This window comes from Thalassophryne amazonica, chromosome 10 (genome assembly GCF_902500255.1).
Source record: "Thalassophryne amazonica chromosome 10, fThaAma1.1, whole genome shotgun sequence".
In the NCBI taxonomy this organism is placed as follows: domain Eukaryota; kingdom Metazoa; phylum Chordata; class Actinopteri; order Batrachoidiformes; family Batrachoididae; genus Thalassophryne; species Thalassophryne amazonica.
Window position 1 is genome coordinate 116084013 of NC_047112.1, and position 23404 is coordinate 116107416.

General features: G+C 43.1%; 1 protein-coding gene and 1 long non-coding RNA gene across 5 annotated transcripts in view; one reads left to right on the forward strand and one right to left on the reverse strand.

The window, feature by feature from the left end:
• The window catches only part of hyi (hydroxypyruvate isomerase), a 130157-nt gene that overhangs the window by 68455 nt on the left and 38298 nt on the right, over window positions 1-23404 (forward strand). For all 4 annotated transcript variants that reach the window (XM_034180751.1, XM_034180750.1, XM_034180749.1 and 1 more), the window contains 2 exons: window positions 1791-1905; window positions 2565-2643. In XM_034180751.1, coding sequence (XP_034036642.1) covers window positions 1791-1905; window positions 2565-2643 — 194 coding nt within the window. The remainder of the gene's footprint in view (window positions 1-1790; window positions 1906-2564; window positions 2644-23404) is intronic.
• LOC117519398 lies at window positions 1472-21912 on the reverse strand. The gene is made up of 3 exons (XR_004563277.1): window positions 21716-21912; window positions 18751-18755; window positions 1472-1482 (listed from the first exon to the last, which is right to left on the reverse strand). It is a non-coding gene; the product is annotated as an uncharacterized LOC117519398 (long non-coding RNA).

The window sequence follows — 23404 nt, forward strand, 5'->3', positions numbered from 1 at the left end:
CACGCTGGATGTAGACTCTGTGTAGCGCTCTGACACACGCTGGATGTAGACTCTGTGTAGCGCTCTGACACACGCTGGATGTAGACTCTGTGTAGCGCTCTGACACACGCTGGATGTAGACTCTGTGTAGCGCTCTGACACACGCTGGATGTAGACTCTGTGTAGCGCTCTTACACATGCCGGATGTAGACTCGAAGGAAAGGTGATGTAACACAGTGATAAACATACCACTGTCCCAGCTTTTTTGAAACATCTTGCAGGCATTCATTTCAAAATGAGCAAATATTTGCACAAAAACAATAAAGTCTATCAGTTTGAACATTAAATATCTTGTCTTTGTGGTGTATTCAATTGAATAGAGGTTGAAGAGGATTTGAAAATCTCTGCATTCCGTTTTTATTTCCATTTTACACAACATCCCAATGTCATTGGAATTGGGGTTGTACTTTGATCCCAACTTCACTGATTAACATCCCTTTGAGCAGGTGGGATGAGTTCATCAATGAAATCACCTGCTGGAGTCAGTGGCTGTAAGGGAAACCTGCACCCTCTCGTCCCTTTGTGGAATAGTTTGGACACCACTGCATTAGAAGAACCAAATGTCAGGCTTTGCCCAACCTGGTCTCACGGCAAGTCGTGATTTAACAGCACGAAATATACATTAATCTATTGGTTTGTGATATTGTGACGAAAAGTTCCTCATTTTTGTCACGGCAGCATGAATTCATTCTAATTCATTCCGTGATAGCTGCAAGAAATTATAAGTGAAGCGGGGGGTCGGGTTGGTTCTGGATAGGGTGGGGGAAGGAGTAGGATTAGGTTATGGTTAAGGTTAGGGTCGGGGTAGGAGTAGGGCTAGTAATAGTGAGTAAAAAAAAAAGCCCCGTCACAAAAATTTGACTCATTTCGTGACGGGAGCACGAAAAGAAGAACGAGAGACTGGACTGACTTTGCCTCTGCTCGGGTCTGATTATGTTTTTCTTTTTTAATCATCTGCACATTTTGCTTGTGCCGCAGCTTGTTGTTTCTGTTCTTCACACTTCAGCCACATGTTTAGTGCCATTCTTGTTTAGCTTAGTCTTTGATCCACTGTCTTTGAGTTTTGTTCATGATTGCTTTAGTCACTGGTTTTACTTCGCCAAGTTTACCACTATAGTTTTGGTTGTATTATTTTGTGTTTGTTACTTTTGGCACATGTCAGTTCCATTCCAGTTTCAGCTTTTGATTTTCTTCTTGTTTTCTCTTCAGTCGTTTCCATTTGCTGTCTTGTCTGATTCTTTTGTTTTGTTGTGATAGTCCATGCAGCCTTTGGTTAGTTTTGTTCTCCTTGGTCTAGACATTTTAGTATTGTTAGTTGATAGTTTTCGGTCATGTCACTGCACTCCCTTGTCTGTCCCTCCTCGTCTTTGTTCTCATGTGTTCACGCCCAGATTAATGTGTATCACAGTCACGTCCTCTGGTCACTGCACTGCTGTGCCCAGCCTTCACTGTGAACCATGACACCAAAGTGCAGTCCCCAAAAATATGATTTAATAAACCCCTAAAGTGAGGGTAGCTGTTAGCTGGTGCTTTGGACTTGAAGAGAGGGGCGTGTTCAGGTTTTTCATCACCTATTGAGCCATCAACGATCCACCAGTGAATCGATGTGGGCGGGGCTGTCAACATGCCAACGCCCAGATAAGGGGGTCAGTTCAGCTGTTCCGGGTGTCTGTAGAAAACCGATGGATGATGTCACGCAGGCTCTCTCCAGTGTAGATACAGTCTATGACTTTGGCGAGTTTCCTTTCCAGGATTCACCTGATGGCAGGACGGCTTCCGGCAGGCTCACACAGAGCAGCTGTTGCCAAGGAGATGGAGGCCATCTTTGTCCAAAACCTGCAGTATTCTGCTGATGTCCTCTTGCAGGTATGTCATGTTTGCATCCAACACGAACACACACGTGCACACACACGGGATAGAAAGCTAGAATAACACTAAAATCCACAAATTCAGAAAGTCATTCAGTGGAATTTCTAAGAACCACAGATGTTATATTCCCAAGACCAAGAGGACAATCAGTAGCTGGTATGGCTGTTGAACTCTGACCTTTGACCCAATGACATTAGAGAAAAACACACCTGTGTGTCAACAGGCACAGTTTGACAACACTATGTCAAATTTTCTGAGGTGTCCTACAAAACGCAGCGAACAAGTAAAGACATCTGTCTTCAATCTGGGTTTGAAGGACCCCGGTGACTTTGGTCCAGATCCAGATGTGGATCTGGCTGACAAAGGTCTGTTTTTTGGATTATGGAAGTCCAGTAGAGTGGATTAAGGATTGGAATTTGGTTTGTGGCTTAATATAAATGAACTGGTGGACCTTGGTAGAGGGATCCACTCCCTCTACGTCTTTTATGCACAGTCCAAATAACACTGTGTTACAATGAAAATACGACCATGCAGTTGCCTCCCACAGTACTGGAAGACGTCATTAGTGTTTGTGTTGTTCTGAAACCTTCAGAGGGGATTGAGCGTGAGCAAGACAGTGCTGAGAATGGATTGTGACTAACATCTGTTCCTCACAGGAGGGGATCACCGGGTTGATTGAACCCATCAACACCAGGATTACAGATCCCACTTACTTCCTGGACTCTCCTCATCAGGGTAGGTCCATCTGCAGCGTTCCTGAAACACTCACACTGACGTGATACAGAACTGATGGAAGAACAACACTGATCCTGTCTTTCAGTCAGAGTAAGAAGTCCATTATGGATTCTGCAGCTGGATATGGGTGTTTGAGTTACTCAGGAAAACCTCCAACAAAGTACAAGCTTTTCTTTTTGTGACACAAAATAGCAGCATGCTGGTTCAATCTGGTTTAGGTTTTGCTCGTTAGTCCGATTGTTGTTTGAAGAATAATTACGAGGACAGGGTCCATGTTAACTTGTGTTTTTTTGGTGACGTAATGGCCCAAATAGATTGTGGGAGTTAATCTGTGACAAGCTCCTGAAGGCATCATTGTGCAGTTGCAAATGTTCAGTGCGTTTGATCTCAGAAGATCAGTCAGAATATCAGAGGAAAGCTGATTCCAGGCCATGGACATGGAAAATTGTCCTCGGCAACAGGACATGAACATTTCAGCCTTTTGTACAGTTGGTAAAAATAAAGCAAATACGTAAAACAAAAATAGTCTAAACTTTCTGTTTTTGCCTTCATTTGCTGCTGAAATTCAGTGTATTTCACTCAACACTAAGATGCGTTTTGGTACATTTGTACCTGAAAGTTAAGTGTTTTGATCAGAGGATCTAAAATGAGCTGCAGTTGTTCAGTTTTGGTTTACATGTTTAACGAGCTGCGCCGACCCGTCTGTCAGCTTCCCGCCGACCCTTCCTCTCATGACATGTTGAGATGTGTTCCACACAGGGGCACTAAAATGAGACAGTGGTGGTGATAAGTTTGAAATGATTTCATATTTTGAGTCCATATCAATAGTAAAACACCCCGTGTGGTGCTAAGTTACATCACCATCTCTTTTGAAACAACTATGGCAGTCGATCAGTGTGGACTAAGGATTGGAATTTGGTTTGTGGTTTGATATAAGTTAACTGGTGGGACTTGGTAGAGGGATCCTATCCCAGAGTGCCTTTCTAGTTTTATGTATTGCTCTGCCTCTGTACAACCCACAAGGACAGGAACCTGACGTGTTTGTTGGAGGTCTGAGGTGACTTCATCACAGCACACGCCTTGTATGAAGAGTCCAAATCAGTGTTTCAAATGTTTAAAAAAGCTATTGTTGTTACTGACATTAAACACGAGTTGTGTCATGACACAAAATGCAGTGTTGTAGCAGTTCAGCCATAGTGTCCGACATTCGTCAACCACTCAAAAACTCAGATGGTGATAACATCGAGGAGAGCACACCCACCTCAGAAAACAAGTAAGGCAGGTGTGACATCAATCAATCAATCAATCAACTTTTTTCTTATATAGCGCCAAATCACAACAAACAGTTGCCCCAAGGCGCTCCATATTGTAAGGCAAGGCCATACAATAATTATGAAAAACCCCAACGGTCAAAACGACCCCCTATGAGCAAGCACTTGGCCACAGTGGGAAGGAAAAACTCCCTTTTAACAGGAAGAAACCTCCAGCAGAACCAGGCTCAGGGAGGGGCAGTCTTCTGCTGAGACTGGTTGGGGCTGAGGGAAAAAAAAAAACAGGAAAAAGACATGCCGTGAAGGGGGGCAGAGATCGATCACTAATGATTAAATGCAGAGTGATGCATACGGAGCAAAAAGAGAAAGAAACAGTGCATCATGGGAACCCCCCCACAATCTACGTCTAAAGCAGCATAACTAAGGGATGGTCCAGGGTCACCCGATCCAGCCCTAACTATAAGCCTTAGCGAAAAGGAAAGTTTTAAGCCTAATCTTAAAAGTAGAGAGGGTATCTGTCTCCCTGATCTGAATTGGGAGCTGGTTCCACAGGAGAGGAGCCTGAAAGCTGAAGGCTCTGCCTCCCATTCTACTCTTACAAACCCTAGGAACTACAAGTAAGCCCGCAGTTTAACATCCTTCATGATTGGATGAAAGGATCAATCAAGAAACACAGGGGTGCCAAAGACTGCTCCTGGAGTTCACTTGCATGTTTTTCTTTTCACCCCTATCCCACAGGGTGCATTCTACTATGATCGCCCACAATGCAAAAAAGTGCAAAAACTGGATGAAACAGCTTAATCCAACTTGCCTCTTACCAGTTTCTCCCTTTTTTCTCTCTTTATATAGCTCCCCTTGGGTGCATATTACAGCACTTTGGGATTACCTTTCACTGCTATGCAGATGATACTCAGTTATACATGCTGATAACTGCTGGTAATCTCATCCACACCAAATCCTAAGAAGATTGCCTTGCATCAGTGAGAAGTTGGATGTCTTGAAACTTCCTACTTTTAAACTCTGATGAGACTGAAATGACCAAATTCAGTGAGACATCGGCATCAATTCGACCAGTTAACGCTTAACCTAGGCTCATGTGTCATACATCACACTGACAAAGTGAGGAACCTTGAGGTAATTTTTGATCCTACATTGTCCTTTGACCTCCACATTAGAAATATTACTAGGACTGCTTTCTTCCACCTGCGAAATATAGCTAAGATTTGTCCCATCCTGTCTATGGCTGATGCTGAGACCCTGATCCATGCGTTTATCTCTTCTAGATTGGACTACTGCAATGTTCTATTTTCTGGGTTACCGCAGTCCAGCATTAGGCTTTGACACGAAGCAGAAAGTTTGACCATATTACACCTATTTTGGCGTCTCTTCACTGGCTTCCTGTCCCTGTGAGATAAGATTTTAAGGTTCTGCTACTTGTCTATAAAATTGTTCATGGACTGGCACCTCCCTACCTAGCTGACCTAATTAAACCTTATGTACCGGCCCGGGCTTTACGTTCTCAGGGTGCAGGACTACTTTGTGTCCCGAGGGTGAATAAGAAGTCTGCGGGTCACAGAGCTTTCTCTTATCATGCCCCTATTCTGTGGAATGATCTCCATGCGTCAATAAAACAGTCAGATTCTGTGGAGACTTTCAAGTCCAGACTTAAGACGCACTTATTTTCCCTTTCATATGTCTAGCATACTGGTGCAGTTTTGTTTTATGCTTTTTACTCTTTTAATTCATTTATTAGCAATTGTAGCGTGCCGCGGCCTCAACTTTACCTAAATTCTGGGTCTTTTAGTGAAGCTTAGGGCTAGTGGCCGGTGATCACCTTAGTATTTCTTCTGTTTTTCTTGTTGTTTAATGCTGACAAATTATACTGTATTTTTTGTCTTTCTGATGCCTGATTCTGTTTTTTCTCTCTCTTTAAGATGCAGCTCCATCCAGAGATGGGTGTGGTATTTGTGTTGGAGACCCTCCTGTCCTGTACACCAACAGCATTTCTTGTATATTGTTTCTGTGAATTGTTCTGTAATTTATGTTTGTATCATGGCCCAAGCAGAGGGTCACCCCTTTGAGTCTGGTCTGCTTGAGGTTTCTTCCTCAGATGGAGTTTTTCCTTACCACTGTTGCTCTGGGGGTTGGTAAGGTTAGACCTTACTTGTGTGTAGCACCTTGAGGCAACTCTGTTGTGATTTGGTGCTATATAAATGAAAATAAATTGAATTGAAAAAAAAAAATAGTAAAGACCTGACAACTTGTTCAAAAACAAAGAAAAGGAGCTGCACCCTCAGCCAGAACCACAACAAATGCTGCTTTGGCTTCAAATTTTTACCCCGATAGAGCACAGACCTATCTCAAGCCGTACTCACTATGAATACAACATTTAAATAAGTTTGAACATGATTGAAGCCATTAAAACGATGAATATCTGAGAGTTACCACATACCATCAACGATTTCAAGAATCAGGATGAGATTTTTGAACAGTTCAAAAATTGGATCCCAATTTCAAATCTGGTGCTGATGATGTAACTACTGCGAATACCAGGTTTGTTCAGAATTGACAAAGATGGATCAAGAAGTTACTGTGATGCTTCAAAATGTGCTCAGATTTGCTATTCGGGATTAAACAGGAAGGAACAGCGCTCTGTGAAATACATAGTTCTAACTAGTGTTATAACAGAATCACTGCCTGTTGCTGCCTGAAAAAATTACACTGCAATTGATCTGTTATGTTGTTTTAGAGGGCATGTGTCTGGAAAATTATAATTTTGAAAATGCTGCTTCTGATTCAGAAGCAGCAGGTCCATAATTTATTCATCAACCTGCGGCAAAGTCATTTAAAGATGTCAGTCATGACTCACCTTGCTGATTAAAATCAATAACCAGGACCAGGGCTGGACTGGGGAAATTTTTCAGGCCGGGCATTTTTAACCAAGACCAGGCCACCACCAGGTATCGAAGGGGAAAAAAATTAAGCCTGCTGTGACAGCGTGTTTTTTTTTTTGGTCCCTTAACCGATCAATGTGCATCAGGAGACACATACATTTTAACATTATAAGAAGCATTATGAAAAGTTCTCCCCTGAAATACAGTTATCATAGGCTTATCAAAAGTACTATCTATTGACAGTAGGTCACATTATTTTTTAGACATAATAAGCCATCATTTCATTCACCTTGTTACTTAAATTTAGAAATAGAAATTATATAAAAACATTTGTTATAGAAATACTGTAGGCTATACTATGAATAATATATCATTACTTGTGTGATACAATTCATCATATAAAGTAAGAAATGACTGGACCAATGACTGGATACAAAGGTTGAACTTTTGAAACTGCAATACACAAAAGGCCACAAGATGGAGACAGTTGTCTATCTCACTACAAGCTACAAGTAACATCAAGGATTTCTTTTATTACCAATTTGTGTTGCTAATCAACTTAGAGAATGACTCAATTTAAAGTAAAATGTTAGGTATGTGAAATTATGCCAGGACTTGGGAAAATACATTTTAGACAGGGACGCCGTTAAACCACACCACCGCACCACAGACTGTGCAAAACAGCATACTTTGTATGACCGATGCACGACCGTCACACAAATAGAATAAAGAATAAAGAAACAACCTGGCGGCGGCAGCATGGTAGCTAGCCATGCACACCATTTGCACAGGTTACATTGCTAGGCTAGGTTACGTGACTGGCAGAGTTAGCACGAACGAAAATTATATCCAACCTTAATTCATATCTGAGTGACCCAGTTAGACAGCACTTTACTTCGGACCAGAAGATCAGAATGTCTCTCTCACACACAGATGTCTGATTTATGAACAAGTTAGGTTGCTGTTCATCAATTAATAGCTGAAGTTAACCTTCACTTACCGTCATGGCCGTAGTGGTCCCCGCCTCGTCCACCTGTTGCCGCAGATGTGGATGCTCCGTGTCCACGTGAAGCAAACATGTCTGTTATTTTAAGACATTTTGCAGCATCTGCCTGAAGGGCTACTCCCTTCTGATCCCTGGCTCTTTCAGCGCCACCTTTCCTCTTCTTGCCACCATCCATATCGCTCGTTATCGCTCTGTCCGGCACTGGCGCACTGTGTAGCCCAACCGAGGCCCAAGATGGAGAGGTAATTGGCCTGCCCCTCACCTCATTGGTCCAGGCCACAGTCAATCATGACTAAAGGGCCGAGCTACCAGTTTATGCACCAATAGGAGGGTTTGTATACCGGTATCCAGTGTTGCCACAGTTACATTGAAAAAGTAATACAATTACTGATTACTCCTTGAAAAAGTAACTTAGTTACTTTACTGATTACTCAATTGTAAAACTAAGTTAGATTACTAGTTACTTTTTAGTTACTTTCCCCAGCTGCCCACAACAACCCTCTGCCACCTCAACATGACAATGATACTTGTTTTGCCAAAACTCACTTTATAGTCACCCTTTCTTGACTTCAATGAAAATATATACTTGTTTTATAAAAAGTAAAATAAAGACCTCTGTCTTGACCTCATATTTAACTGTTGACAGCACTGTAACAGTAAAACTTGTAATTTCTAACCTACATTGTTAATAAATCAAATCAAATCAAAATCAATTTTATTTATATAGCACCAAATCACAGCAAACAGTTGCCCCAAGGTGCTTTATATTGTAAGGCAAGGCCATACAATAATTACGGAAAAACCCCAACGGTCAAAACGACCCTCTGTGAGCAAGCACTTGGTGACAGTGGGAAGGAAAAACTCCCTTTTAACAGGAAGAAACCTCCAGCAGAACCAGGCTCAGGGAGGGGCAGTCTTCTGCTGGGACTGGTTGGGGCTGAGGGAGAGAACCAGGAAAAAGACATGCTGTGGAGGGGAGCAGAGATCAATCACTAATGATTAAATGCAGAGTGGTGCATACAGAGCAAAAAGAGAAAGAAACACTCAGTGCATCATGGGAACCCCCCAGCAGTCTAAGTCTATAGCAGCATAACTAAGGGATGGTTCAGGGTCACCTGATCCAGCCCTAACTATAAGCTTTAGCAAAAGGAAAGTTTTAAGCCTAATCTTAAAAGTAGAGAGGGTGTCTGTCTCCCTGATCTGAATTGGGAGCTGGTTCCACAGGAGAGGAGCCTGAAAGCTGAAGGCTCTGCCTCCCATTCTACTCTTACAAACCCTAGGAACTACAAGTAAGCCTGCAGTCTGAGAGCGAAGCGCTCTATTGGGGTGATATGGTACTACGAGGTCCCTAAGATAAGATGGGACCTGATTATTCAAAACCTTATAAGTAAGAAGAAGAATTTTAAATTCTATTCTAGAATTAACAGGCAGCCAATGAAGAGAGGCCAATATGGGTGAGATATGCTCTATCCTTCTAGTCCCTGTTAGTACTCTAGCTGCAGCATTTTGAATTAACTGAAGGCTTTTCAGGGAACCTTTAGGACAACCTGATAATAATGAATTACAATAGTCCAGCCTAGAGGAAATAAATGCATGAATTAGTTTTTCAGCATCACTCTGAGACAAGACCTTTCTAATTTTAGAGATATTGTTCAAATGCAAAAAAGCAGTCCTACATATTTGTTTAATATGCGCTTTGAATGACATATCCTGATCAAAAATGACTCCAAGATTTCTCACAGTATTACTAGAGGTCAGGGTAATGCCATCCAGAGTAAGGATCTGGTTAGACACCATGTTTCTAAGATTTGTGGGGCCGAGTACAATAACTTCAGTTTTATCTGAGTTTAAAAGCAGGAAATTAGAGGTCATCCATGTCTTTATGTCTGTAAGACAATCCTGCAGTTTAGCTAATTGGTGTGTGTCCTCTGGCTTCATGGATAGATAAAGCTGGGTATCATCTGCGTAACAATGAAAATTTAAGCAATGCTGTCTAATAATACTGCCTAAGGGAAGCATGTATAAAGTGAATAAAATTGGTCCTAGCACAGAACCTTGTGGAACTCCATAATTAACCTTAGTCTGTGAAGAAGATTCCTCATTTACATGAACAAATTGTAATCTATTAGATAAATATGATTCAAACCACTGCAGCGCAGTGCCTTTAATACCTATGGCATGCTCTAATCTCTGTAATAAAATTTTATGGTCAACAGTATCAAAAGCAGCACTGAGGCCTAACAGAACAAGCACAGAGATGAGTCCACTGTCTGAGGCCATAAGAAGATCATTTGTAACCTTCACTAATCCTGTTTCTGTACTATGATGAATTCTAAAACCTGACTGAAACTCTTCAAATAGACCATTCCTCTGCAGATGATCAGTTAGCTGTTTTACAACTACCCTTTCAAGAAGTTTTGAGAGAAAAGGAAGGTTGTAGATTGGCCTATAATTAGCTAAGATAGCTGGGTCAAGTAATGGCTTTTTAAGTAATGGTTTAATTACTGCCACCTTAAAAGCCTGTGGTACATAGCCAACTAATAAAGATAGATTGATCATATTTAAGATCGAAGCATTAATTAATGGTAGGGCTTCCTTGAGCAGCCTGGTAGGAATGGGGTCTAATAGACATGTTGATGGTTTGGAGGAAGTAACTAATGAAAAGAGTCTAACCAAATACAGGCATCACTGAAAGCAGCCAAAGATAACGATATGTCTTTAGGATGGTTATGAGTAATTTTTTTTCTAATAGTTAAAATTTTATTAGCAAAGAAAGTCATGAAGTCATTACTAGTTAAAGTTAAAGGAATACTCGGCTCAATACAGCTCTGACTCTTTGTCAGCCTGGCTACAGTGCTGAAAAGAAACCTGGGGTTGTTCTTATTTTCTTCAATTAGTGATGAGTAGTAAGATGTCCTAGCTTTACAGAGGGCTTTTTTATAGAGCAACAGACTCGTTTTCCAGGCTAAGTGAAGATCCTCTAAATTAGTGAAACGCCATTTCCTCTCCAATTTATGGGTTATCTACTTTAAGCTGCGAGTTTGTGAGTTATACCACGGAGTCAGGCACTTCTGATTTAAGGCTCTCTTTTTCAGAGGAGCTACAGCATCCAAAGTTGTCTTCAATGAGGATGTAAAACTATTGACGAGATACTCTATCTCACTTACAGAGTTTAGGTAGCTACTCTGCCCTGTGTTGGTATATGGCATTAGAGAACATAAAGAAGGAATCATATCCTTAAACCTAGTTACAGCGCTTTCTGAAAGACTTCTAGTGTAATGAAACTTATTCCCCACTGCTGGGTAGTCTATCAGAGTAAATGTAAATGTTATTAAGAAATGATCAGACAGAAGGGAGTTTTCAGGGAATACTGTTAAGTCTTCAGTTTCCATACCATAAGTCAGAACAAGATCTAAGATATGATTAAAGTGGTGGGTGGACTCATTTACATTTTGAGCAAAGCCAATAGAGTCTAATAATAGATTAAATGCAGTGTTGAGGCTGTCATTCTCAGCATCTGTGTGGATGTTAAAATTGCCCACTATAATTATCTGAGCTAAGCACTAAGTCAGACAAAAGGTCTGAAAATTCACAGAGAAACTCACAGTAACAACCAGGTGGACAATAGATAATAACAAATAAAACTGTTTTTTGGGACTTCCAATTTGAATGGACAAGACTAAGAGTCAAGCTTTCAAATGAATTAAAGCTCTGTCTGGATTTTTGATTAATTAATAAGCTGGAATGGAAGATTGCTGCTAATCCTCCGCCTCGGCCCGTGCTACGAGCATTCTGACAGTTAGTGTGACTCGGGGGTGTTGACTCATTTAAACTAACATATTCATCCTGCTGTAACCAGGTTTCTGTAAGGCAGAATAAATCAATATGTTGATCAATTATTATATCATTTACTAACAGGGACTTAGAAGAGAGAGACCTAATGTTTAATAGACCACATTTAACTGTTTTAGTCTGTGGTGCAGTTGAAGGTGCTATATTATTTTTTCTTTTTGAATTTTTATGCTTAAATAGATTTTTGCTGGTTATTGGTGGTCTGGGAGCAGGCACCGTCTCTACGGGGATGGGGTAATGAGGGGATGGCAGGGGGAGAGAAGCTGCAGAGAGGTGTGTAAGACTACAACTCTGCTTCCTGGTCCCAACCCTGGATAGTCACGGTTAAATGTAACTATTAAATTCTTTCTAACATTTAAATTTTCTCTAAACATGTTACTTGTCGAAATTATTATTATTTTAAGTAGTATTAGTAGTTGTAGTAAAAAAAGGCTTCAAAACTGGACCTTTAATCTAGGGGTGTTGTGAGGGGGGGACATCCTTGCCCCACGCCCCCATTCCATCTGGATTCGCCCCTGCTTTGGCGTTTGAGCACAAAGAATGGATAACAATTATTTATGCAGAAAACATGACCAGATTTACAGGTAAGAAAGTTTTATTGTGTTTTCACATCATGTGGTCCTCAGAAAGAGAGTTTAGGTGTATTTGAGTGGAAAATAGTGTTAGTTGTTGACGTGTCGCGGAGGATCAGCTGTTTTAGCAGCAGATACGGAGCAGCTCAGCTCAGCTCTAAATAAAGGAGGAAAAAAAGTATAAAAATGTCTTTGCAAAGTACGAGTCGTAGCTGCTACAAAAAAAAAAAAAAAAAACGCGGCTGAAAAGCTCACAGCTCGCTTTACTTCGTAAAAAAAAAAAAATCCGCAGGCCATCAGGCCAGCGGGCAAATGCCCGGTGTGCAATACTATCAGTCCAGTGGTGACCAGGACTCATGTATTTTGATATAGGTGAGAAACGAGGATCGTCCGCCATTTCACTCCGGACAGTTTTTAGTTGCTCCTTTTTCATGTGCAGCCCCACAGCTCTCAGGTGCAGACTGGACCATTAATGTCTCACGCTTTGCCATTTCATAAACTGAAGTTATGCTCCATCATGTAAAGGAAAAAGAAAACCAAAACAATAATAATAATAATTTCCTCCGTGTGTTGTTGTGGGACTAAACATTGTTCCTCTGAATGCTGCTGCTCTCCGCCACGTAAAGTAAAAAAGATATGCAAAGATTCATCCTTCCTGAATCAATACCTTCAAAGCAAATTGCCATTTTAAATCAAATGACACATTTTTTCAAATGTTTTAACACAGAAAACAAACTATAACCGACCAACCCCCCCCCCAAATGAGACGCCCTCCGTTCTTTATGAATTACATTGATCTTGACGTGCATCTATCTGCGAGACCAGTGCTCAGAGGGTCCATCAACAAATGGCCATGGTGAAAGGAAATGCTTTGATTAAAAACTCGATAACGTCACATTTATGGCTGCAGTGCCACCAAACTCACATCACATATCACTTTGGAGATATAATATCTCCACCTAGTCCTGGGTCTTCCCCGTGATCTTTTCCCAGATGGACATGCCTGGAACACCTCCCTAGGGAGGCACCGAGGGGGCATCCTTACCAGATGCCTGAACCACCTCAGCTGGCTCCTTTCAACGCAAAGGAGCAGCAGCTCTACTCTGACCTCCCCGCGGATGACCAAACTTCTCACCCTATCTCTAAGGGAGACACCAGCCACCCTCCTGAGGTCTAGATCACTTGTACCGGCGATCTAGTTCTTTGGTCATGATCATAGGTGAGAGTAGGAACGAAGATTGACCAGTAGATTGAGAGCTTCGCCTTTTGGCTTAGCTCCCTTTTCGTCACAAAAGTACGGTAGAGTGAATGTAACACCACCCCTGCTGCTCTGATTCTCCGGCCAGTCTCACGCTCCATTGTCCCCTCACTCGTGAACAAGACCCCGAGGTACTTGAACTCCTTTACATGGGGCAAGACCGCATCCCCTACCTGGAGAAGGCAATCCATCAGTTTCCTGCTGAGAACCACAGCCTCAGATTTAGAGGTGCTGATCCTCGTCCCACCCGCGTCACACTCGGCTGCGAACCGATCCAGTGAGTGTTGGAGGTCACAGGCCAATGAAGCCAACAGGACAACATCATCTGCAAAAAGCAGTGATGAGACCCTGAGCCCACCAAACTGGAAACCCTCCTCCCCCGACTACGCCTCGATATCCTGTCCATGAATATCACAAACAGGATTGGTGACAAGGTGCAACCCTGGCGGAGGCCAGCCTCCACCGGAAACAAGTCCGACTTACTGCCGAGTACACAAACACAGCTCTCGCTTTGTGAGCACAGAGATTGGATGGTCCTGAGAAGGGACCCCCTCCCTCATCCATACTTTGACTTTCTGGTGGTGCTGCTCTGCATGCGACCCGGACTCATGTTGTTGCTGCTGCTTTCTGTATGCGTTTTAATCTTGCTGTGTGCTTTTGGAGTGCGTTAATTTCCTTTGTGTTTACTGCACATAAGGATGACAAGGGAAGAACTTTGCATAAGAAAATAAAACAAAACTGATTTCTCAGCCAGTCAACCCATGCAAACCGAAAGGGTGTAGGTAGAAGCAAAGCTCATATACACCGACGCCCTTTGACCTCAGCAACTTTACTTATCACAACCAAACCATAACAAACAAAGTGAGCAGAACAGCAAACACAGACATCTTAAAATAATCAATAAACTCAAATTCCTCATCATATCCACACCAATAACAGCACACATCGCATAATCCAAAACAAAAAAATAATAATACAAAATCAATAACATAATTGTCCATACTTTAACCAACAGCTATATAGTCCTTCAAACATGAATTGAATTTTCACAGAATTTAGACAATTTTTACATATTCAGAAAACATCATTTCCTTATATTGGTGTTTAAACTGATTGACATTTGGACATCGCTTGAGTTCCTTCGCCAGATTATTCTATATTTTTGGGCCACAAGTAGAAACACAGAAACCTTTCCTGGTTGTCTGAGCGACAGCAATTTTAAAATGATACAAGCCCCTTAAATTATATTTTCTCTCTCTGTGTGAAAAATTCTTGAATTCTGAGGGTCAGTTGCTTATTTTTCACTTTATACATTAATTGCACAGTCATATCATATCCTGAAGTTTTAAGATTTTACATTTAATAAACAATGAATTGGTGTGATCTCGATAACCTACATTGTGAATTGTTTTTAATGCTCTTTTTTGGAGAATAAATAATGTCTGCAGTGTAGTTTTATAATTATTACCCCAAACTTCAGCACAGTAAGTCAGAAAGGATGCAACCAATACAGAGTACAAATACAAAAGACTCATGAACAAAAGACTCAACAAAAGACTCAAAAGTCTTTTGTTCATGGTAATGAGTCATTCACGTCATCATAATTGCTGCAGATTTTCTCCTGAACAAAACATCCTCTTGAGAATCATCTGCAAACTGAACTGCCTTAAGCAGAACTGAAACTTTACATAAATCATTAATGTACAGAATAAATAGTTTTGGTCCCAACACAGAACCCTGAGGAAGCCCACAAACGATGTCCAGATACGAAGAGCAGCAATCCCAGAGTTTAACAAGCTGTTTCCGGTTTTGTAAGTAATTTTTAATCCAGTTCAGAGCCACTCCTCTGATCCCGTACAGTTCCATTTTTTTTAAATAATATCAGGTCAATAAATAAACCTATTACTATTTCCCTTTGGTCTGCTCAGTTCTACTGAATCGAGCAGAGCCAGTGCAGTGGACCTACCTGCTCTAAACCATACTGACTTTCATCCAGCAGGTTATGTCGTTCTATAAATTTATCCAATCTGCTATTGTAAATCGTTTCCAATATTTAGAAAATTGTGACAATAGAGACACAGGCCTGTAATTTGTAAAAAGGTGCTTACTGTCAGATTTAAATAAAGGTGTCACTTTTGCCACTTTCATACTGTTTGGAACAATTCCAGTTTGAAATGATTTATTAAAAATATGTGCTAATGGGGTCATGGGTTCAATTCCCGTGGCCTTTCTGTGCGGAGTTTGCATGTTCTCTCCGTGTTTGCGTGGGTTTCCTCCGGGTGCTCCGGTTTCCTCCCACATCCAAAGACATGTGGGTTAGGTGGATTGGAATCTTTAAAATTGTCCGTAGGTGTGTGTGTGGGTGTGTCTGTGTTTGTTTGTCTATTTGTGGCCCTGCAACAGACTGGCGTCCTGTCCTGGGTGTACCCCGCCTCGCGCTCTGTGACTGCTGGGATAGGCTCCAGCCCCCAGTGACCCTTAATTGGACTAAGCGGTAGAAGATGGATGAATGAATGAATGTGCTAATGGTTTTGCAATTTCAGTAATTATTTGCTTTCCTAAAGACATACGTACATCATTATGATCCATTGACTTTTTACTTTTTCATGTACTAACGACCTTAATAATTTCCCTTTCATCTACTGTGCCCATAAACATTGTGTGTGGATTTCTGTCAATTAATTTGATTTTTCCCATGGGCTGTGTGGAATTTCAGCTGCCAGAGCTGGACCAACATTAGCAAAAAATTAATTAAAACTATCCACTACTTGAATCATGTCATAATTCATCTTTGTTCTTAAACGTAAAATATGTTGGATAGTTATTTGATTTGGATTTATTTGTTATAATAGTATTCAATATTTTCCGTGCTTTCTTTATATGTTGTTTTTGTTGTCATTTAGTATTTTTCCAAAGTATGATTTTTTACAATTCCGCATGAGAGTTGTTAATTTATTTTTATAGTCCTTATATTTAATCTCTGCCTCACTTGATTTAGTTTTAATGAATTCTCTGTATAGCATATTTTACTAGACAGCTTCCGCTCACCTACAGCAGAGATGCACTGCTTTCTTTGGGAATTACACCTCCAGCGGATTTACATGAGGCTCTGGTGGTCCAGTCAACTCGCAAGTTACGACAACGAAAGCGAGGCCGGCGAGGGGGGATACGGCAGCGTCTCCGCTGTAGAGGCAGCAGACCACCGCTGCCGGGCATGATCCTCTGTAACGCTCGGGCTTTAGCTTGTCAGTTGGGGCCAATCTCTCACCGCCGCAACCTTGGCCGGATCAGGGGCGATGGAGTTGGAGGAGATTATAAACCCCAGGAAGGACAAAGAAGTGCGGTGGAACTCGCACTTCTTGCCCTTCACAAACAGCTGGTTCTCCAACAACCGCTGCAGGACCTGACGTACATTCTTTATATGAGTCTCAGGATCCAGGGAAAAGATGAGTATATCATCCAGGTATACAAAGACGAATCGGTGCAGGAAGTCCTGCAAAACATCGTTTACCAAAGCTTGAAATGTCGCGGGGCGTTGGTGAGGCCGACGGCATGACCAGGTACTCAAAATGACCTAATGGGGTGTTAAATGCCGTCTTCCATTCGTCTCCCTTCCGGATCCAAACCAGGTGGTACGCATTCCTAAGATCTAGTTTGGTAAAAATTTTGGCTCCATGCAGGGGTGTGAACACTGAATCCAACAGGGGCAACGGGTATCGGTTGCGAACCGTAATCTCGTTCAGCCCTCTGTAATCAATGCATGGACGGAGTCCGACGTCTTTCTTGCCCACAAAAAAGAAACCAGCTCCCATCGGGCAGGTGGAGTTCCGGATCAGCCCGGCAGCTAACAAGTCCCGGATGTAAGTCTCCATTGATTCGGGCTCTGGACGTGAGACAGCCTGCTGGATGGGTACTCAACGCCCGGGATCAGATCAATGGCGCAATCGTACGGACGGTGTGGGGAGAGAGTGAGTGCCAGATCTTTGCTGAAAACGTCAGCAAGATTGTGGTATTCCTCAGGCACCGCCGTCAGATTGGGGGGGACTTTATCCTCCTCGTTAGCAGTCAAACCGGGGGGAACCGAGGATCCTAAACACTCCCGGTGGCAGGTTTCGCTCCACTGAGCCACAACCCCAGACGGCCAATCAATCCGGGGATTGTGTTTTATCATCCACGGGAAGCCCAAAAGTATGCGGGAGGTAGAAGGAGTTACATAAAACTCAATCTCTTCCTGATGATTTACCAGACACTACCAGAATTACTGGTTGTGTCTTGTGTGTAATTAAGGGAAGAAGGGTGCCATCTAGTGCTCGTACCTTCAATGGTGAAGGGAGCGCCACTAGAGGGAGCCCTACTTCCCTTGCCCATCTGCTGTCCAGCAGATTCCCTTCTGACCCCGTGTCCACCAGTGCTGGGGCTTGAAGGGTTAGATCCCCACTCAGGATCATAACTGGGAGACGTGCGGATATGCGTGTGTGTCCCACGTGAATTTCTTGGCCCACCCTTAGCCCAGTTTCTAAGGGCGGACGTTGGTGTTTAACCGCTTGGGGCAGTTTTTCTGCAGATGCTCACTCGAGCCGCAGATGAAACACTCCCCGCGGGCCAGTCTCCTCTGTATATTGGAAGCTCTCAATTTAGCCCTGCTCATGTCCATAGCATCGTCAGCAGGGGGAGCTGTAACCACGCGGAGCGCTGAGGCTGTGGAGCGTGGGGAGGGTGGAACCTTTTCGGACCCAGAAGGGAGAGAGACAGCGCGTGCCCGGCCACGTCCTTCGTCTCGCTCCCGACGACGTTCTTCTAACCGATTGTCTAATCGTATAAGCAGGTCGATACGCCCGTCTAAATCCCGCGGCTCGTCCTTAGCCACCAGGTGCTCCTTTAGGACCGACGACAGTCCGTTTACAAAGGCGGCGCGGAGTGCAGCAGCATTCCAGCCGGACCTCGCAGCCGCGATGCGGAAGTCAACTGCATACTCGGCTGCACTCCGACGCCCCTGTCTCATAAACAGTAGCACCGTTGAAGCGGTCTCGCCTCTATTTGGATGATCAAAAACCTGTTTGAACTCCCTCACAAACCCAGTATATATCGTTAGGAGTAGTGAGTTCTGCTCCCAGAGCGCCGTAGCCCAGGCGCGTGCCTCACCTCGAAGCAAATTAATCACATAAGCCACCCGGCTGGAGTCTGACGCGTACATGACGGGACGCTGTGCAAAGACAAGCGAACACTGCATCAAGAAGTCTGCGCACGTCTCCACACAGCCTCCGTACGGCTCCGGGGGACTTATGTGTGCTTCAGGGGACGGTGGGGGGGTTCGTTGAATGACCATTGGAATGTCTATATTCGGCACCAGGACAGCAGGAGGAGGAGCTGCAGCCGCGCCCTGTGCGCGCGCTTCCTCTGGAGCGGTGAGAGCCTCCATCCTACGATTGAGTATGACGTTCTGCTCGGTCATTAAATCCAACCGAGCGGTGAAGGCGGTGAGGATTTGCTGCAACTCACCTACCACGTCTCTGGTAGCCCGTGCACCCTGCTCTTCCATTGGTTGTTCAACTGATGGTTGACGCCCCTCGGAATCCATGACGTTGGCCGAGATATCCTGTTGGGAAAGTGTAGTGACACGGACCCACAACAGGGGGTGTAAATGAACGGACAATGGATGAGCCAAAAAGATAACAATTTAATGTTGTGAATGTGCACAACGAAATACAGACAATCACAGATTTTGAATTCAGTCAATATACAAAGGTGACGTGTGGGCAGGCTCGAGGATAGAAGACGTCTGTCCAGAGAAGAGCCAGGCCCCACACGATTTCCACTGCCAACGGATCTGAAGCACACTGGAGCCGCCAAGTCCTGAGTCCCCAGGTGGCCACCGTCTCCAGCTGTCAGACCTGGTACTGCTGGCAGGAGGCAGAAACAGTTAATGGTGGGTGTGTGTGTACACACCCAGTAAAACAGTCAGCAACAGTCTCTCCGTTAATGGGTGGGAAAAACACCTCCACCTCTGAAACAGGAACAATAACGTGCAGCGCCTGAGTGACTACTTATCCGAGGAATGAAGAGCTGTGGACCAGTCAACAGGTTCGCCGGCAAAATGTCCAGAACAATTGTGTGCGTACGGCACCAAAACTACGGCTGAGTGTTTACCTGGAGGTAAGACGATATCTCGGCAGTGAGGTGGAGTTGCTGCCCGGCTTTTATGGAGATGGTGGTGATGAGTGACAGCTGGTGTTGATGATGAGTGACAGCTGTCACTCCCGGTTGCTCCTACTAGGTGGTTGCGCCCCCTCGTGCCTGAAGCCCGCACTTCAGGCAGGGCGCCTTCTGGTGGTGGGCCAGCAGTACCTCCTATTCAGCGGCCCACACAACAAACTGTGGCTTGAATTCAGAGTTTGGGGGTCGTCTCACAAACTGTCTGCGGCCCTTGGACCCAAAAAGAACAATTTTACTCTCATCAGTCGACAAAATATTCCTCCATTTCTCTTTAGGCCAGTTGATGTGTTCTTTGGCAAATTGTAACCTCTTCTGCACATGTCTTTTATTTAACAGAGGGACTTTGCGGGGGATTCTTGTAAATAAATTAGCTTCACACAGGCGTCTTCTAACTGTCACAGCACTTACAGGTAACTCCAGACTGTCTTTGATCATCCTGGAGCTGATCAATGGGTGAGCCTTTGCCATTCTGGTTATTCTTCTATCCATTTTGATGGTTGTTTTCCATTTTCTTCCACGCGTCTCTGGTTTTTTGTCCATTTTAAAGCATTGGAGATCATTGTAGATGAACAGCCTATAATTTTTTGCACCTGCGTATAAGTTTTCCCCTCTCCAATCAACTTTTTAATCAAACTACGCTGTTCTTCTGAACAATGTCTTGAACGTCCCATTTTCCTCAGGCTTTCAAAGAGAAAAGCATGTTCAACAGGTGCTGGCTTCATCCTTAAATAGGGGACACCTGATTCACACCTGTTTGTTTCACAAAACTGATGAACTCACTGACTGAATGCCACACTACTATTATTGTGAACACCCCCTTTTCTACTTTTTTTTTACTAATAGCTCAATTTCATAGCCTTAAGAGTGTGCATATCATGAATGCTTGGTCTTGTTGGATTTGTGAGAATCTACTGAATCTACTGGTACCTTGTTTCCCATGTAACAGTAAGAAATATACTCAAAACCTGGATTAATCTTTTTAGTCACATAGCACTACTATTATTCTGAAGACTACTGTATGTTTCGAGTATCGTGAGTCGAGCGTGCTGGTTTTCACAGAGATTTGGATACAGGCAGATATACCTACTTCTTTTATTGAACCGGAAGGCTTCTCTGTTATTCAAAACTTCAGGGAAGAGCCGCAGAGGGGGAATCTGTGCATACGTCAGTGATAGCTGGTGCAGAAATGACATCATGAGGGAGACTGTGTGCAACGTTGAGCTGCTGTGTCTCTCCCTGAGAACTTTTTATTTTCCTTGCAAGTTTGGAAATGTTTTAATCTGTATTGTTTATTCAGGTGGTAATGCAGCAGCTCAAACTGCTGACTGTGTTCATCATCAGCTGCAACACACATCCGTTTTTGTTCTTGGAGATTTTAATCACTGCAAACTGGAAATGTCTCTCCTCGGCTTTGAACAGTATGTTAAATGTTACATGTTAAATGATAATAAGGTTTTAGATAAATGCTATGGAAACATTAAAAATGCTTATAGTTTGAGAATGAAGCCTTCGCTGTGAGATTCTGATTATGATACACAGCATTTAATTCCTACATACAAGACTGTTCAAGAGAAGGAACCCTCAGACAAAATAAATAAAAATAATAAAGAAAATTAAACCTTTATATAATTTTGGGATTTTTTTTTTAATTCCAATAAATCTGAATAAAATCTCTAACTTTTTATTTATTGCTTGTAGTGCAACCAAACTCACATCACACATCAAGGAACTCCCTCTGGTTGTACTCGGGGGAGAAAAAAGGTTTTGGCTGGTTGCAGTTTGTTGTCTGTATTACAAAAATTGAAAAGAGGTCTCATTTGATTTGAAATGGTGATTTGCTTGAAGTTATTGATTCCGGAAGGTCGAATATTTAAACTTTCCAACTTAACTGACAACAGTGATCGTGACTACATGCTGTTTGCTGACTCCTCACCAACGAAATTATCCTGGTACTGGTCGCTCATTTTACAAGTGAAAACTCTCAGTTTCTGTTGAAATTTGCTAACTCCCCGACCATGTGAAGAAGGTGATGTCTGTACATCAAGACATAATGCCAAACCTGGTGAAACTGGACAAAACCATTGCTGGAATTCCTATTTCAACAACAGGTATTTTGAGAGCCTCGAGTGGAGAAGTTTACGTATCTCGGGGTCTTGTTCGCGAGTGAGGGACGGCTGGAGCGTGAGATTGATAGACAGATCGGTGCAGCATCTGTGATGCAGTCGCTGTATCGGACCGTCATGGTGAAGAGAGAGCTGAGTAGGGGGGCAGAGCTCTCAATTTACTGATCGATCTACGTTCCGATCCTCACCTATGGTCATAAGATTTGGCTCATGACCGAAAGAACGAGATCGCGAGTGCAAGCGGCCGAGATGAGTTTCCACCGCAGGGTGGCTGGGCGCTCCCTTAGAGATAGGGTGAAGAGCTTGGTCACTCGGGAGGAGCTCGGAGTCGAGCCGCTGCTCCTCCACATCGAAAGGAGTCAGTTGAGGTGGCTCGGGCATCTTTTCCGGATGCCCCCTGGACGCCTCGCTGGAGAGGTGTTCCGGGCACGTCCCATTGGGAGGAGGCCCCGGGGAAGACCCAGGACACGCTGGAGGGACTACGTCTCTTGGCTTGCTTGGGAACGCCTTGGAGTTCCCCCGGAGGAGCTGGGGGAGGTGTGTGTGGATTGGGAGGTCTGGGTGGCTTTGCTTGAGCTGCTGCCCCCGCGACCCGACTCCGGATAAAGCGGAAGAAAATGGATGGATGGATGGATGGATGGTATTTTGAGAGTTTCACCTATGCTAATTTTTAAAATTTGCCTTATTATTCCTGGTGTTCATATACTGTTGACTTGAAGAAATTTAGCTTGCAGACAACATGATTAGCATATTGAAACAAATGAAATGTATTGACTTGTAGTGTCCCAGTACACCTGCACTGTGAGGAGACTGTCAGCCCAATGCTGAGATTAATATTTTTAGACTGTGAAAAGGGTTTTCCACAATGAACAGAGTCAAGATCTCCCTCCGATATGGACTGAAAGAAGAAACCCCGGACAACATCCTCATGATTTCTATGGAAGGATATAAGGCAGAAACATCCAGCTTTAAGTCATCATGCAACAGCTGAGCCAAGATGAATAAAAGAAGAATTGATGTTACTGCCTAAGCATTCTTAAATGTAAATGTACATGTAACTGTTTTAGTTTCAATAAATGTTGTTGTGAACTCATGATTTGGGTGTTATTGTAAGCATAACTACCTGACTGTCCAATATTTTGGAAACATGGTATGTAAATGGTAAAAATATGGTCTAATTAAGTTAATTCCAGAGCTATTTGCTATACGAGGTCTGTTAGAAAAGTATCTGACCTTTTTATTTTTTGCCTTAACCTTATGGATTTGAATCACGTGTGATTGCATCAGCCAAGCTTGAACCTTCCTGCGCATGCATGAGTTTTTTCATACCTGTCGGTTGCGTCATTCACCTGTGAGCATGCTTTGAGTGAGCAGTGGTCCTTCCCCCTCGTTGGATTTTCATTGTGAGGAAAATGTCTGAACGGCTGGAGCAGCAATGCATCAAATTTTTCCAGAAACTGTGAGAGACAGCCAGGTGGACACCATTCAGAAAATTCAGATGGCTTTCAGGGACGATTTTATGGACACAGATTAATCAGATAATCACACAGATTAAGGAGCATTACAACCGGA